General features: G+C 43.4%; 1 protein-coding gene across 6 annotated transcripts in view; it reads right to left on the bottom strand.

Moving 5' to 3' along the window:
* The window catches only part of FOXP4 (forkhead box P4), a 153,521-nt gene that overhangs the window by 31,463 nt on the left and 104,279 nt on the right, over positions 1-17,779 (bottom strand). For 5 of the 6 annotated variants that reach the window (XM_079980874.1, XM_079980873.1, XM_079980871.1 and 2 more), the window contains 7 exons: positions 16,165-16,315; positions 13,757-13,961; positions 11,997-12,101; positions 9,040-9,127; positions 5,818-5,901; positions 3,180-3,381; positions 2,991-3,067 (listed from right to left, as the gene is read on the bottom strand). In XM_079980874.1, the coding sequence (XP_079837000.1) occupies positions 2,991-3,067; positions 3,180-3,381; positions 5,818-5,901; positions 9,040-9,127; positions 11,997-12,101; positions 13,757-13,961; positions 16,165-16,315 (912 nt within the window). The remainder of the gene's footprint in view (positions 1-2,990; positions 3,068-3,179; positions 3,382-5,817; positions 5,902-9,039; positions 9,128-11,996; positions 12,102-13,756; positions 13,962-16,164; positions 16,316-17,779) is intronic. The other variant, XM_079980875.1, reaches the window with a different exon arrangement.

Consider the following 17,779-nt stretch of genomic DNA (forward strand, 5'->3'; position numbering starts at 1 on the left):
TCACATTCACTGCTTTGCCCACTGTTGCCTCAGGCCCTTCCAACCACTGGCCATCACAGACCTTGAAAGTTGCCCAGAAGGAAATTCAGCTCTCAAGCTGAAAATGGCTCCCCACCCCTGCTGTGCATGCTCAAAGATCTACTTCAGTCAAGTCTACAGGTGCAGAGAAGCATAGTCATGGGTAATAACAGGCTCTAAGGCCTTAAAGAAACTTCTGAAACAGATTCTGGGACCTGATATGCAAGATTCTATGAAAATTGTTTCTTTTTCTACTTAGGTGAATGACCAGCTGCATAAAGCTTGGTCATTTTTAGATATGACATATCTCTGCAGATTAGTATTACTGACTGAAGAATATGCTAAAATAGTCTTGAGATATTTTCATTTAGCAGGACATACCCTTATGCAAATCCAGTGACACCCTATTTCACTTATAGTACACCTGACTGATTAGAAGCTCTAGTAAGTACTAGCTCAGACAAACCATTGATTTCGACTACTCTACCCATCTCACAGTTAATTGGAAAGAAGTGCTCCAGGTTACAATGGATGGAAAGTAAAATCAGTGCTAAAGTATCACTTTCAAAATGCATAAAAGTTGAATTAATTTAGTGAGTGAAGCACAGTAACCATTGCTGCAAACCAGGAATTGCACCAGATCAAATCTGGGCAAATTAGCTAGAATGCACTCAAAACATTCCTTGCTGAACTAGACTTGAACATTGGAATCCTGATCCCAGTTTTGTAGAGCAAGATCAACAATTTCTGCCTGAAACTGGTCCACTCCAGCCCCTCTTCATTCTTATCTGAACTGAAAGCAGATAACTGGTTGGGCCTGCTGTTTGCTAATTTCACTCAGAGAATAATTCAGGCACCATTTGCATCCACATGAGGGGAGGGTGTGCCATACTTGGTTACCATTAGTGAATAAAAAAGAGAGCATAATGGAGGTACATAGACTAGATCTTGGCATGATTCAATGAAGTTCATAAGTGGTAGATTACAAGGCAACACCTTAACCAGTTTAAGGGCTTAAAAAACCCCTTAAAATGAACTTTCCAAAGATCAGACAAATTCACGGGTGGGATACCAATGGGTATTGGCCATGGTACAGCCAAAAACTTGGAAGTTAAGGAATAAGTATGTACAAAGCCTATAAAATTATTTATTACAAAAAGAATAATCACATATACACACCACTAATAAAACCTGAGCATGCCAAATACTATGTGTGTTGAATATTAACCATGGTAGCTAAAAGCAAAACTCAAATGTAGAGGTAGTGAACTTCTGATTACTAGATGGTGAAAGCAAAAAACAGCAGATAATGCTCTATCATGTCCCATTTTGTGAGTATTCCAGGAGCACCTCTCTGATCCCAGCCATTTGGTCTGATCCAGCGTTCTTAAACAAAACACTGCATGCAGAAGGGTGTGTGATGCTGTAGGAGGGAGGGAGGTAAGATAAGCATAAAGGCACTCATTCCCATACTTTGGCCTGGTTAATGGAGGTGATATTGTGTCTGAAAACACCAACTACTGCTTGCTCTTGGAAGAGTTTCCTAGATCTCAGCTACTCCAGGGAGGTTAACCTCAAAGAGCTGAATCAAAAGGAATGAATTCCAGGAGCCAGGGCTTTAAAAGGCCAGTGCCAGCAAGCAGATCTTAGCATCTCTTCTAAAGTATATTTTTACATGGACAATGAAGGCATATTTTTAGCCAAAGGAGAATAAGGGTGTAGGTGAGATCCACAGAACAATATCGTAGCCTGCACGCTAACTTACAGAGCCTACTTCAATTAACTGGAAGGCGGGGAATGCCCACACAATACAGCACCACTAGGGAGCAATAGAAGCCATCCTCCCCAGGGAATTTATTCTTTGTCAAAGATATGCTGTTGGCAGCTCTGGAAACAGAAGGTTGCAGTTCATCCAAGAAACTGACACAGTAAAGTCCCACCTGCTGTGCCTGAAAGCTAAGGCTGAAAAGAGATTTCAGTTGTTATGGACCACTAAGGCTGATCCTGACAAACTCTACTGCTAATACTCTGACACAACAGGAAACATTAGTAGTTATGTTATACTCTGGAAGCCAGAAACACTGTAAAGCCCACCGTGAACATTGCTCCTACATGCATGAGGCAGGGTGCAAATAATTCAAATATCAAGTGTGGCAGCCAACAACCCATGAAATAGCACTGATACATGCAGATTCTACTTTTCTCCTCACTAAGGCTAATATTCAGGAAATGGTATTGGTCAAAAAAAATCCCAACCATCTCATTTAAAATGGAGATTTGAGTTATTAACCACAAGGTGATTCTGTAGTAATGACTTCAAAAATACCTTGTTGAGCAAGTTTATAAAATCCCTGAAAACAGTGGGGTGGCAAAATCTTATTGTTTCAAGTTGAAGCCATCACTGCCATTTCTGTTGCTGAAAACTCCCCATCCTCACTCCATTTATAGCTAATGTATCTTTCACCCAGGGGACCAGAAAAGCACCAAGTCAGAGACTCTGTAATAGAACTAAGCTGCTTTGAACTCTTGAGGAAATAATGATCATGTAAAGGACAAAGAAGCACTGAGGTCACAAGATACAGCAGTGATGGCTGTAGATATAGCCTAAAGTCTTAGTCTCTAGGCCTTTGACTTCTACACAAAACAAACTACAGAGAGAATTATGTGCCTATCCATTTACCTGCAGTGCTAGAATGTCTAGTGTTAACTGTGAAAGGCATGGTTGGGTGAAAAAAACCACAATAGCTCAAGACCACAATGAATCCAGGTTTCCCAATTGCCAGATTTACACCCCAGCCACTGACTCAAATTCCATTTCCAAAGGCAGCATAAGAAGGCGATGTCTAGAATGTACCATTAGCAACCTGAGCCACTTGTCACAAGCAACATTCAAGGTGAGTGTGAACAACTGCTGCCTGTTCCAGGCCTTTCTGGCACACTTGTACATTTCTCCAAAATAAGGAATTTCTCACCTGCCGGATAAGCGAGGCGTATGTGAAGGGGGGGCGGACATCTGCATTTTTGTAAAACTCATGATTCTGCGCAAGTTCTAGGGGGAAGAAAGAAAGTTATGAAGAAAAGTAGCACACAATTCAGTCTAAGAAACACACAATTCAACCCAAACATAAAGTTGCAGCTGCAGTTTCCCCAGCTGCTCTCACCTGAGGAGATTGGCGTGCAGAACTTGTCTGAGTTCCTCCTGCGAATAGGCCCTACATTGTGTAAAGTGGATGAGCTGATGACAGAAGGGCCCTGCCGCAATGGAGTAATGGGTGCAGTAGCAGAGGTGGGGGGATGAGGTAATCCATCAGGGAAGGTATCAGAAGTGCTCTTGGAGAGAGTGGCGCTGGAAACCAGGTTCAGCTGCTCAAAAAGGATGACAAACTATTATTAGAATCAACCCAGGAGACAGAGAGGTGTCTGGGTAAGCAACAGTTTTCTATATGGACATAGCACATGGCTGCTCAACTTCTATCAATGAAGATATAGAGGTTGGGTGAAAGGCAGAGGCACACCACTGAGGGTCTACTAATCAATTCAGCAGCAAAGATTGAAACAGGCACCTCAGATAAGCACTTGAGACTCATCAACTACAATGGAAGGGCTCGATGTGGATGAGAAATCAGATCATACTCTGCAAACGTGAATGAAACCTGAAACTCTTTACTAGCTACACCAAAGCCAGTTGTTAGAAACGTGAAAGAACCAGATGACCATCTAGTACAATATAAAGTATTCCTCCCTTGCTCAGTTTTTTTAATAAAAAAACTAATCCATAATTCTTGTCTGTAGCCATTTTTTTTCAAAGCAAATGGGAAGCCAAACTTTAGGAGGAACGGTTTTCAGTTACAGCTAGCACAATTTACCACCTGTACTGCAGACGGGGGCTGAAATTACAAGATAGTGGCTTGCATAAATCCAAACATGGTCCAAGTCTATGAATGTTTATTTAGAAGCAAGCAAGCATGCGCAGGTGGGGACCGTTAGTGAGCTCATGGCTTAGGCAAGATTTGAGCTAAGGGCTTCCTGGCTGAAAGTGTGCACTCTTAGCTACTATGCTACACCACTTCCAATGAGATTGTCTAAACTGCAGGTTAACTTGGGGGGAAATTAATTATCTGCTCATTTCATGAAGGTGATCAGGTAGTTGTGGATTTCATTTTAAAAACATTGTGGCATTGCCACAAGTGTCTCATTAGCAAATTGGAGCAATGCTGTCCCAGGATACAGCACAATTCCCAGTAGTTCATCAGTACCGTTATCTATAGTCATATTCTAACACTGACAGATAAGCATTATCTTTTGAAGATCAACAGCATCCATGTAAAATTTCATCTCTTGCCAAGAAAGAGGATTGCAATCATTTCATGAGTAAAAAAAAAATCAGGTCAGCTTATACAACCATATATTGAAGCACTGCAGATGTCAGTGAGCTCTTGGGGTTCAGAATGTAATTCAGTGATATGCATGTACTTTCTCTCTCTTCCTTCCTCAAAACTGTAACCACGGCCACCTCCCTTCTCATGAACAGGAGGGACTTTCAGAAACCACAGAGGGGAAACACATATTTTTATCATTGATGCAAGTTCTTCCAAGAGGGTCTCACACGCACAGATGTGAACTAGAACCTCAAGAGAGCATAGATGTCACCAGCTGCTTTTCCTGAGATAGATGTGGGTCTCAAACACCTTAAAATAAGGCAGCACATAAGGAAATAGGTCAGGAAGGAGCCAGTAACACACCCTGCAGGGTAGAGGACACTAGGGTATGTTTGTATCAGCTTTGATTTCAGAATTTGGTGTGCTGTTTCAGCACTTCCAAGCAGCACTTTTCAGCCTATGTCTATGCAGTTTGCAGGACTGACACAAGTAGTGTGGTCTTTCAACACAGCTGGCTTTCTAAACTGCGCAATGTGAATGCAACGATGGCCTGGGCACAGCCTGTCTTATCCCAATCCCCTTGCTTCACTCCTTGTGTACAATAGCAGCTTGGGCTATCTGGGCATGCTCTGTGAGCTGTTGCCTCTGGGAGGTTGTCTCAGTCTGGCTTGATGTTGTGAGAACAAGTGATTCTACCTGCCTGCAGAAAGGGCCAGCACAGGTACCTATGGTTGTTTATATTTCTATAGCACCATCAGTATGCTTGCATGTTGTGAACCGCGCTGAGATCTTCAGATGAAGGGTGGTATATAAATGTAATAAATAATAAAATAATAACATGCATGACAATTCGCAGAGTCCAAGAGGACAGGTTCCTCTCTCAAGGAGATTACTAAGCCTATACAGTTTGAGTTATGCCTCTGTGAAATGCCATGGAGAAATGCAAGTGTAAAAGAGGACTTGGAGAAACAGATAGAGGAAAAGTATTGTTATTATAAAGAAGGGACAGCTACCTGGTGGTTCATGGGCAGTATCTGGCAGGCATTATGATATTACATGACCCTCTATGGCTGTGACTGTGGAAAGTGAAGCTCAAGCAAACAATGTTTGGGTTGTAGTAAAAGGGAGGATTCCGCAAGGGTGGAAAACTGGTAATCATCAGTTTAGGAGTTTCAATGGAGCGTAGATGTACCTTGGCTTCCTCACACCATCATGCCATCTACTAGGAGCCTAGTGGCTCAAAGGAACTCGTAGGAAATAGTTCCTGTTACTGTGAGTCTAGAAATGTTGTCACAGCCAGGGTTGCTTCAGCCCTGAGTGACTCTGGCAGGACAATATGGGCCTGAGGCTTGAGGTGGCAATCCCTATTAGAAAAGAAAGTGAGAGCGTAAAGGTGAGGAACAAACTGAGCATTGCTTACAGGCTGACTGAACGGCTTTGGCTCTGAAGGTCTCATATGGAGGTGGGCCATCATCGCCTGGAGACGCTCACTCTCCTTAGCTAGCTGCAAAGAAAACCAAACAAGAAGTCATTTGTTTTGAGGAAGCTTTTTCCCATTAGTGGTCAATTCACTTGGCCAACATATTTAGAAAGGTGGTCCAGTTAAGTGTTCCATCAATAATCATGCCCTTGAATGGTTCCCTCTACATCAGCAGGGATCACACACACCTCGTTTTGCTTGCTCCATTCAACATCAGTGTGAACATGCCATTCTCTTCTTTTGACTAATATTTCCTACATGCAGTAATGTGACAGCACTGGGCTGTTCCCTTTAGCTCTTGCTGTGCTGTGCTGCCTTCATAGAGCACTCCTGGAAGAGAAAAGCTGCCAGCTTCCCTAATTCCCTAGTAACACTGAATACTCCTGAGAGCCACGAATCTGGTTGGAGTATCACATTTCCAAGCCTCTAAAGAGCTGCCTTTTCCTATTGGATATCAAGATCAGGATGTGCGGTGGTTTTTTGATACTCTGGTACATCCACTGTGCAGTAACATAGGAGTGCCAGTGACCTTGATGTAAAGGAATCAGATGTGGGTGAACAGAGGCAGAAGAAGCTGCTGAAAATGGAACCTTACATTATGAAACCTCCCTCCATTTCATTCACTGCGTTTTCACCCAGTTCTTGTCCTTTTCATCCACCATGGTATTAAATGGGCTGGCCTCTCTCTCTATCCCAGGCATTAGGATCCTCCTGCCCCATGTGAAGCTGCTAGATCACTTCTACCATCTTTCCTTTTGGCACTCTATCATATTAGTCACCTCCTCTCAACATCCTTTGCTTCTACGGTTTTCCCTCACCTCATCACTTGCTCATGTTTCTAATCTCTTCCCTCTCTACACTACTTCCTCTCATCCATCTATCACTCCCACCATGCCGTTTTCAACCCACCCACTCACCTGCCCATCCATCTCTCCAGATGTGCAACATTGCTTTAATTGCATGCTCCTGGGGTGTGTGTTTATTTCTCAGTGTGCGGAGAAGGGTGAAATATTCGCTGTGGCACAGGGAGAGAGTTTGAGTGCTGCAGAAGCAATGGGATCTGACACCATCTCCCTTTGTGTCACCTTCCCTTTCTGAGTGCTCCCCTCAAACTTTGCCTCAGTTCCTCCTGACCTGATGGGCCCCTATGCAGAATCTAGGACACACCCAGAGAGGGCATTTCTCTCCTCTCCCACCAGGTTTTGAAACCATCCCCAAAACTAAAAAAAAAAAGAGAGAGAGAGAGAGAGAGAGAGAGAGAGAGGGCCAGTGAGGCAGGAGTTAAAGGAAGCAGCCAGAGTGGAGTTTGCTGGAAGTTTGAGAGACTCTGATGCAAGGACGCTCTGGCACTGTCGTGGCTCTCATTAGAGCTGACAGATCCACTCTCGTGATGTAGACACTCTTGCTGCCGACACAGCAGGAGCTCTGTAGTGAAAACTTTATAATTGGGAACTCTGGTGGCAGCTTCTTCTTTTCACGCATGGAGCTTTCTGCTCTCTTCAAGGATTCTCTCCCCCACATTCTCTTCTTTAAGAGCTAGTAATTGCTTTCAACCTTTTGCTTTAGAGAGTGCTTGGGAACAGGGTAGAATCACACGGTTTGACTCAGGCTGTGTAACAATCTTAACTCTGCTCTTTGAGTGTTGCACTCCTTCCTTTTCTCTCCTCTTTTTGCATGTCTGCTGCATTCTCTTCGAGGCACCCCATCTGCAACTACTGACTTGGTTTAGCTTCCAACAGAGACTACTTGCGCTTTGTGTTATAGCTCCTTGGCACACTCCTTCCTCTGCCACTAATCCTGCTGCTGTGAAGATTCATGTTCCAGAGAATGCTGCTCCTTTCATCCCTGCACTGCTTCGCATATATACAATCTAGCAACATGGATAAAAAGAACCCCCTGCCCATTCCCTTCAGAGTCCATCAAGCAAGCATCAGTGCTGGCTGTTTCCGAAAACGAGCTGGAAATAAGGAATGGGAAACCAAATGCCATTCCCAATTTATATTCCATCCTATGCAATAATCATTTATCACAGATTACATGCTGCTTTACCTGTTCCTGCACCCTATGCAAACATTTATAGGTATCGCCTATATGCGAAATCCATACTCTTCTAATTTACCAATGTTGCCTCCTCCTTGTGTTTACAATTTCTCTCAGCTCCAAACTAAATGTTACAGGAGGAATTTGGCTTCCACTCAGATCAGCAGCAGTGCATCACTTCCTCTCACCCCTGGTTGAATCCATTAATATAAAGCATGTGGTGTGATGCCACCATGCCTCAAGTTTCCCAGCTCCTCCTCTTCATCAATTGTAATGGGGGGGGGGCGGTGAAAAAACTCAAAGCACAGTGACATCACATCAGATGTTTTGTATTACTGGATGTTCCCAGCAGCAGCAGGTGATGCACGGCTTCTGCTTTTAGAAGCAGCCACATATCTCCTCTAAGTCCAGTCCTGGTCTCATAAAGTCAAGAACTTCTTTTGGTGACATTCCTGCAAGTTGTTCAGCTCTGTAATCACAGAATAAAGTCCTAGGTTATGGAAGAAAGGCTGTTTACACCCTTGTGCATCCAATTTTTACAATTCTTGGAAATTTCAGCAGGAACTGCTGGATCCATTTATGATTGACTCATATGTCTGAGGCTCTCTCCACCACTCTGATGGGTGGAAATAGATGCCTATCAGCATAACAGAAGATAGGAGTAATGAATACTATGGACATTCATGACCTGCCTCTGATCCTAAGGTTGCAATGACTAAGGGAACATGAAACTAGGGAGTGGAGTGGAGACTGCATTCTTTCCTGGGCTTTTCATAGCAGCAGGGGATACTTGGGAGCCCCACAGGGGATTTTGCCAGGTAGATCTGACAGCCTGTATGTCAATCATGCGATGGTCATAATGACATCATGTGCTTAAGAGATGGGCAACCCTGCTTACCTGTCAAATTTGGCCCATGAGGCCGATTTTGATAAAGGACCTGGATCCTTAGAGCCAAAAAGATGAAGGAAGCCTTAAACCAATGTAAAAAAGAAACTCCAAAATCCATCCCTTAGGCACACAAGATCCCAAATTAAACAGGTTACTGACTTTGCTGTGTTCAAGGATTTTGGCATGAATACAGATGGGACTGAATAAGGTTCACTGCATACATTTACACTCACCTGTATTTCCAGCTGCTGTACCACTTGCATTTGAACTCGACACTGAGCTGTGCTCCGGTCATCAAGTGCATGTTCTGTATTGAGGTGTCTAAAAACAGAAAACATATTTTTAAGAGAAGAAGAAGAAGAGGAGGAGGAAGATGAAAAAATTAACATAGCTCTGGACAACCAGAACTCCTTTGACAAGGTTTACCCCTTTATTAAGATTCTTTAATACACTGGCTGTGCTATGCAACATGTCTACTATCTTATCTATCTCATTTTTATCCTGTTCATCAACAGGTTATTCAGTTTTATCATCACAATAATGCTGTGAGGGAGGCTAGCCTGAGAAAGAGTGACTTGCCCATAGACCATGACCTAGGGTGAAATGTACCTAACCAGGCCCATCAGTTCAAGGACTTCCTCCTCTCCCCCCTGAAAATGGCTCAAGACAGGAGGAGATCCCCCAGAACAGCACATGGGGGGAGGAGATGGGGAATCGTTCCAACTGGCAAGCTGAAATGTTTTCAAAGATAGAACAACTGGAAGAGTGCAAGGCTGTATTCCCCCCTAGTCAGCATCACTGCTGAGTGGGGATTTGAGCCAAAGGTTTTCTGATTTAAGTCTACCACCTTGTCTGCTGTACCACACTGGTGCTACATATACAGGGTGAGTCCTTTAAAAGAGGCCCCATGGATACAGAGTACACATGTTCCACGGGGCCTCTTTTAAAAGACTCACCCTGTACATATATACACAGCAAGTTACACGACCTACAGCAGTCATCTCCAACTTGATTCCCTACAGATGTTTTGGACTACTAGTCCCATCCGCCCCAACCAGCATGGATAATGGTCAGAGATAAGTCACTGTCCAAAAGATCTAGAAGACATAGAGGACATCTAGTTAGGGAAGGCTGCCCTAGAGTCTGAAGAGACAAGTCAACCAAAGAGTCAGGTGGAGATCCTGAACCACAGAAAGGCAAAGTGACACGCTTACAAATCAGTTGGAAAAAGAGCTCAACACTCGTAAGTCTACCAATTTTCCAGAGATTTTTCTTCATTCAGGAGAGATGGATTATAAGGACAGAAAATGCATTTTCCTTTATGAATTCCAAGAGCCTCTTCACTGTAGGTTCACAACTTTGCCTCAACAAGCCACTCTCCATCTGCTGCCAAGTTCCGGTCCCTAACTGAAGCAGCATAGCCTTTTGCCATACAAAATTTAACAAAACCGAAACAGGCCTGGACTTTATATTCCATTTCAAAGCTTGTACCGTTAACAGGCAAATGAATGTAAGCTTTCTTAATGTCAGCCAATGAACTAAAGGTAGTGCAGGGAATTAAATTCATTTTACTCTAAGAGCCTTAGTTTCGCTATTGAACAACATTCCATGCAATGTTTCCTTACTATTTTAAGCTGTGTCAAGACTTCCCAGTTAGGGGAAGCAGGATATGGCTGTCTAATGTTAGGAGGCTCCTTTCGGACCAGTCAGTTACATATGGTAGCACAGGTGGAACCAATTCTCCCTTTTGGCCTCCTCCTGGCCACATGAAAAAGGCTAAGTTAGGCTTTGAAGGAGTATGCGAGTTCCCTGCCCATCTGCCTTAAGTCTGTTGCAGTTGGCACCTGTTGGCTCGTTAACAGTGATCCTTCGGTAGCTGAAGGCCAGGGTGGGGGTGGGGTGGCAAGTTTTTCTAAAATGTTCATTTCACAGAACACATACACACACAGATCAGGCACACAGGCTGTGCTTCTGACAGTCTCCAGTCCTCCCAAACGTCATTTTCAACCTTCACAACATTCTGTTTGGAGGCAGTGGGGTGGGAGGTGGAGGGGGGCCGAGAATGAGGAGCGGCATGTGCGTATGTGGACGGGGTGGGAAGCATGTGTAGCAAGAAAGGCATTGGGGGGAGGGGGGAACCCGAACAAGCAAGAAAAGAAAACCCGTCAGTTTCATCTGATGTCTTTGCTAAAAATCTTGGCTACAAAGAGATCTAATTGCAAATGAACTAATTAAGTAAACCTCTGACGAAGCGTGAAAACAATTTGTTTGACCCTGACGCTAGCAGAGGGCTCTTAGACAGCGGAGTTAATCAGTCAGTGACAGAGCCCACAAGCGGTGTCAGCAGGCTGCCGCGCTGCCATCTGTTTCTCTCTAGTTCTCCCCACCCGCCCCCCTTTTCTTCTTCCTAACATGGGCGAGCTATAAACTTTAGTGGTCTGTCTCCTCTCTCCTCTAAAGCCTTGTCATTACGGTAGGTCCCAGTCAGCCTCTTTCTCTCTAGGAGAGTCTCTCCCACTCTTCCTATATACCCTACAGTGCCTGGCAGCCTTTAAAAACTTCCCGGTTCTTACCGAAGGTCTATGACAGTGATATAGCTCTGTTTCGGAGAAGAAGCCTAGAGGGGTCTAGCTCCATTTCACAGAAGGAAAAACTGGTGTGGAAGTACTGTACTCAATTTTTCTAAATGCAGTGATGCTAGAATGGCTCTAGGGGGCTGGCATGGTGGTGCTTCTAGACTATCAAAAGCTACCAGCTACCTGTTATACAGACATAAATTATATTTTCTGAAGTATCAAAGCTCACTAATAACTGATTTAAAGGGAAAATATCTCTAGAATCTGAGGAAACCATCCCCAGGGCCAAAAAGCAACAGACTGATCTTTGGGCTTCACTGCACATCATCAAAAACAGTTAAAGTGCTTGCAGCAGGACTTTTCCTTTTTGAGGTCTATGGCAGGCTTCCTCAACCTTGGCCCTCCAGATGTTTTTGGCCTACAACTCCCATGATCCCTAGCTAGCAGGACCAGTGGTCAGGGATGATGGGAATTGTAGTCTCAAAACATGTGGAGGGCCGAGGCTGAGGAAGCTTGGTCTATGGTGTGAGAAAATACAGGAAGAATATTAAGTACAGGTTGGGCCAAAGAACACAGCAGCATGAGTATACCTTGCACATAAGGAAGTCACCTACTTGACAAACTGTCCCAAGTCCTCACAGAGGGTTTCACAACCAGGCCACTTGCACTCTCCATGTCCATACAGAGGGTGAGAGCCAGGAGTCTCCTCATGAGAAGAGCTGCAAAGGAAGGGGTAAAGGAAAACAAAAAAAACATTATTATGGAATAGCAGCTCTAGCTTTGTATAGTTCATTTGCTTTGTCGGCTGAAGGAACAACCACACAGGGCATTTTAAAGGGATCGGACATGCTCATGTATACTCCCTTCATTGAGCAGATGTTGTCTCCACCCAGTTAACTGCGAATCTAGCCTGGGCTGCCAGAACCATAGTTGCAGATGCAGACCAGCAGAATTCATCCTCAGTTCATATTTTAGGTTGTCAGGTGTGGCACAAAATACTTTTTAACTATCTTCTTGGTATGCTAGATGCAACTCTTCTTAAAAAAAATGTGCACTGGCTACAGTTATCCATACCCTGGTTTCATCAAGGTTAGATTACTATAAAGTGCTATGTGTGGGACTGCCTATGAAAAATGCACAGAAACTGCAGTTGGTTTCAAACACAGATGCAGAGGAAGATGTATCACCAGTACCAAAAGAGCTTCATGGTCTCCAAATTTATTTCCAAACATAATTCAAGTGCTGGTTCTGAGCTATAAGGCTTTAAAAGGTCTGGGACCACAATATATGAAAGGGCTGCCTGCTCCCCTGTGAACCTGCCACATTAGTAAAAGCTTCATAGGATGTCAGGTTATAGGTTCCTTCACCTTCCAAGTCAATTTGGGTAGTTACCAGAGCTGTCTTGGTGTTGGCGCCTCATTTGTGGAACTCTCTCCCTGTAACCTTTCTTCTGATACCTACTCGGCTAGCTTTAGACACTCAAGTAAATAATCCTGTTTCCTTTGACTTTTAGTGGATTTTAATGAGATTGTTTGTTTTAATCCATTGATGGGCTTGCTTTATTAGATTTTAATATAGATTGCTAGTCTGCTTCTGCTTGATGCAGAACTTTCTTACCTCTGCAGTGCATCTATGCTATGTTTCTTGCTTATTCTTGATAGCCCACAAGGCTGGCAGACCTATGGACTGTGTACTTAGCACAGCTGCCTTCATCTGATTAGCATGGGACTGTCCCAAGGGTAAGAGTCTCTGCCTATATGAAGGATCTTGTTAGGTCCTGAGCTGTCTGCTAGGGTGTCAAAGCATCAGAGTGGAAAGCTCTTTACTGGATACTCCCAAACAGTACAGCATCTAAGCCATTTCCCTGACATGAATGACTATTATGAACTCTTATTTGGCCCTTGGGGTAAACTGAAAAACTAAAGGCTGTGACTGCACCAGTGCCATTAAAAAAAAGCAACTGAGTCAGCATAGTCTCCACAATAGCAATGGAGCCATTATACACAAATGTTTGGGAAGATAGTCATGTAGCCATTCTCCAATGGCTAGCAAGATTCACATATAATTTGTTCATTGAGCCTAAATTGTAATTCATTGGGTCTGAATTGAAGTGGCCAATTTCCACATGGCCAATCCCTCCTATTGTGACTTAATAAGTTCCATTTGTCACTGAAGGCAGGTACAATCACAAATTTGACTCCATATCTGGTAAGCCAACACTGTGCCAAACAGTAGAAGTTCAAGGTCTGAACACGATAGAAAATACAAGTCTCTCCCAATCATGTGTAGAATTTTACCCCGTCCTTCGAGATAAATTCTATATCCTTAACAAATTATCCATTCCATATTTCAAAGGACCACATAAAGTTTCTACCTGTCCCTCCTTTGTGTGAGCATGGCGTTCTGTCCATTGGGAAGAGGGTGGTGGGAAATTGGAGGAGAGACCTTGGCGGCCGAAAACGAGGTAGAATTGGAGGTGTTGGTGCTGAGGTCAAGTCCCTCTTGCTTGATACTGTCTTCTACAGGCTGAGTAGCAGTAACCTCTTTCCATAGCTGCTGAAGGTCTGAGGGACACACAGCTTCACACATGTTGGAGAGAGCAGGAAGGAGCAGCAGAAAGAGGAAAAGATTTTTTAAAGAAGGATTTAAGAATCACAAATCTGCAGAACCCACGCTAAGATGAGCCAAAAAAAATCCATGAAAGGTGTGGCTTCTGTGTTTAGTTTGTTGACAAAAGAGCTAATTGAGTCTCCCGGCTACTGAGAGCTCTCCTCAATGACTATTTATGCAACACTATTAACTGTGGCATCTGGAAATCAAACAGAACTTAGTGTCTTTTAGAGCAGGCATGGAATTACTTCAGTCTTACATGGTCTAGAATCTCCATGGCCATTACAAGTTTTAAATTAATTATTTAAAATTACAATTTTATTGAAGCGTTTCTTAACAATTAAAGACATAACTAATCTGTATTAGAACAAACCCTTGCTTAATACTATAAAAATGACTTTTGCTCGAAACAGTCAGGAACACTAGTCCACCATCTCAGCAGTATGTGGCCCACTAGAAATTGGATAGCAGTCCTCCAACGCACTGCCAACAACTGACTGCTTTTACCCATCCCTGATGCAGAGGCTGGATATTTATACCACTTATACAGAGAAGAAAAACTAAGCCAGAGGGTGGTTTTGTTTTGGCATGCCTGGTATGCACCACAAGTGGTTCTGGCAATATATGGATTTCATGCCATAGAATGCATTCATTCTTATCTTGATTTGGCTAGCTAGATGATCACACTGTCTTTTAGATAGGTAAAAATACTGATGTTTAGGCACAGCAGCAGCTACAATGCTTTTCGGGATGTAACTCTTAAAAATTAGCTGCCCAATTACATATTTGCATTCAGTTACTCACAGGAACCTAGGAAATTGCCTTTTATCAGCCTGGTTCACACATAACACCAAATCAAGGCTAAGTGTGAACAAGCAAGTGTATGGGTAGAGAGAGCAAAAATCACAGCCATTTTCCTCCTCTCCCAGTCCTGCTATTGCACCACTACCCAGAGCTATGCCATAGTTTGGCTAAGTGTTAAGTGTGAACCCAGGCCCATGATTTGTCTCATTCCAAACAAGCTGTATCAAGGGCTTGTTCTTAGCTTAATGTTTGTAGTTTGTTTGGAGTGAGACAAACCACAGTCTTGAGTTTGTACTTAAAACTAAGCCAAACCATGGCTTAGCTCGGGGTAGAATGGCAGTAGCAGAACCTGGTGAAGAGTGAAGCAGTTGTGATTTTCAATCTGTGTACCTGCATGCTTGCTTGTTTACTAACCAGCAGTAGCTCGTCAGGATTTCAGACAAGATCCCTCCCAGCTCTACCCGGAGATACCAGAGATTGAACCTGGAACCTTCTTCATGCAAAAGCATGTGCCTTACTAGTGAGTCAATATCCTTCCCCAAAGGATGGGCATAGACTCAGTTCTGACTAGCAAAGTCAAATGAATCCAGGATGCCAGACTGAAATTTCAAGTGAGTGTGTGTCTAAACGTCTTCTGGTTTCCATTCCAAACAAATAAAGAGACCCTTGGACATTTGAATATGAAACTGAATAGGCTTGAACGGGGTGGGTGGGGGAGTGAAGGGAGGGGGATGAAAGCAGTACTCGGCTAACTCCTGCTGCCATGGCCAAGGTAAGCGGGGGTGGGGGCACTTACTGGCAAAACCTGAGCATTCCTTTCAGCTTGCCCACCACCACATGCCTTGCCACTGCCTGTCCCTACCAATTCACGATGTTCAAAGACCCCATTTAGCATGAACTAGGCTGAGTATATCAGTCTAGACTCTGCCACTTTCCTCAAGGACTCCCTCTCTGGAAGAGAGGGGCATAAGGTGTCTGCATAAAGTGAAGCTACTTTGCTTATGCATCCCCCTCTTGCAGACAGAAAGTAGCAACATCACAGTGAAGCTTCCACCGGCAGGCAATCCCTGTGTTATGCACAAAAGGTAAAAATGATATATTAGGCCCCAGCTTTCTCCCGTTAACAGCAACACAGCTCCTGGAACAGGAGTCAGATCAGGCACATTACATTTTGGTTCAATAATGCGTTCTATAACAAAACCCAAAGCATGCCAAAACCCAAAGCATGCCAAATGTTAGGCCCCACGTGCATTCAAACAGTCAGCTCTTAAAATTAACAGAAAACCAACAGGCTGTGCTAATTGCTGCTCTGGCTGCATGGGTTACCTCCTCTGGCACTAAAAAAGCAAGGAAGCTTATGTGAATTACCTTGTGGAAGGGTCTGCAGAGGAACGGTGCCTTGTCCTGGCTGTAAACTGACCAGCCCTTGTCGCTGGAGGTTTAACAGGTGCTGCTGCTGCAGCTGCTGCATCTGCAGTAGCTGTTGTTGGAATGCCAGCTGCTTATTCCCTAATGGCTGCTGGAAGACAAAAGGAAGAAATCAAAACACATTATTTTCAACCCTGTAGCACAGGCCTTCCGGGATTCTCTGGGGTCTTGCATAAGCAGCCCAATCCCAGCATCAGCCTTGCTTTCAGCCAGCACAGCTCACAGTCCTGATCTCTTGTCCTCAGTGGCCACACAGCATATAACCAAGACAGAAAGCCTTTGATCTATCATAGCAGCAGAACGAAGGGGGTGGGTGGCGGAAGAGAAGAGAGCGAGCCTGCTTGGCAGAGCAGTGAAAATGCTGAGTCTCTCTGCCAGATGAGCATTTCCACAAAGTCTGTGCATTTGAATTGTGCATAAAGAAGCAGAATCTCTGTTTCTCAGTTGTATCTGCCTACCCGAAGCATACATCAGCATCAATGGATTGAGCTCCTATGAGCAACACAAAAGGCTTGCAGGCTAGAGCATCATAACCTGGGAAACTCTTAAAGACAATGGTTTGACTTTATGGAGTAACACACAACCATCTGGGCCATATCTACTCCTGAAACTTTAATGCCCAGGATCTGGGGCTCCTGCTGGTCTCAAGGAATACAGGTGTGTGTTTTTTTAAAGATATATTAATTAAATTGGCAGAGGGAAATATACTCTAATATAAACTTTTTTTCCACCTCTCATACAGAATGACACATAGAAATCTGGTTGTTTATGCATGGCTTTTCAGAGAAAATGGAATGCGACACAAATAAGGGCCATAATTTAGAAAAAGTTTTGCAAAATGTGTCACAAATGCTCATCATTATCTTCCTATTAGAGGCAGGAAATGGGTTAATCCAATGTAAAAAATAATAATGTTAAGATGGAGAATCAATCTCAGTGTCAGAAATTAACAGCACTAAATGATCTTAAAATTCAAGAACTCTAGCTGACTGTGGGCCTTAACCACAACCCATTGACATCCATGTACACTGACTCCAACAAGACGAGGCCCATTAATTTAAGTGAGAAGAATAATGGCCTGCCCATGATTTCATGGGGAGTTTGTGACAAAGCCAAGAATAAGATTCTTCTCGAATATTTTTAATTGAGGTGATTTAAAAGGAAAGCCCAAGAGGCAAAATGAAAGGATTAAATTCAAATGCAAATAGTTTGAATATTATTATTAAAATAATCTATGTAATGATTTTCCTAAAACATTTATTAAAGATTTGTTTGGAAGTTGTTGTTGTTAATTAAATTTGTATACTGCCCTATACCCGGAGGTCTCAAGGCCGATCACAACATAAAATCACAATCTAAAAACACACAGGTAAAATGAGGTGGCAGAAATAGGAGCACAACTACAGCCATTGATTTATTTTATAAACAGAACTGTAACAAATGACAATATGTAAGAGAGAATAATGTGTGGCCCCTTTCTCACCATAACCCTATGCTGGACAGCTCAGTTGGTAGAGAATAATACACTTAATCTCAGGGTCATGGGTTTGAGTCT

The sequence above is a fragment of the Podarcis cretensis genome, assembly GCF_951804945.1.
Source record: "Podarcis cretensis genome assembly, chromosome: 6".
NCBI lineage: Eukaryota > Metazoa > Chordata > Lepidosauria > Squamata > Lacertidae > Podarcis > Podarcis cretensis.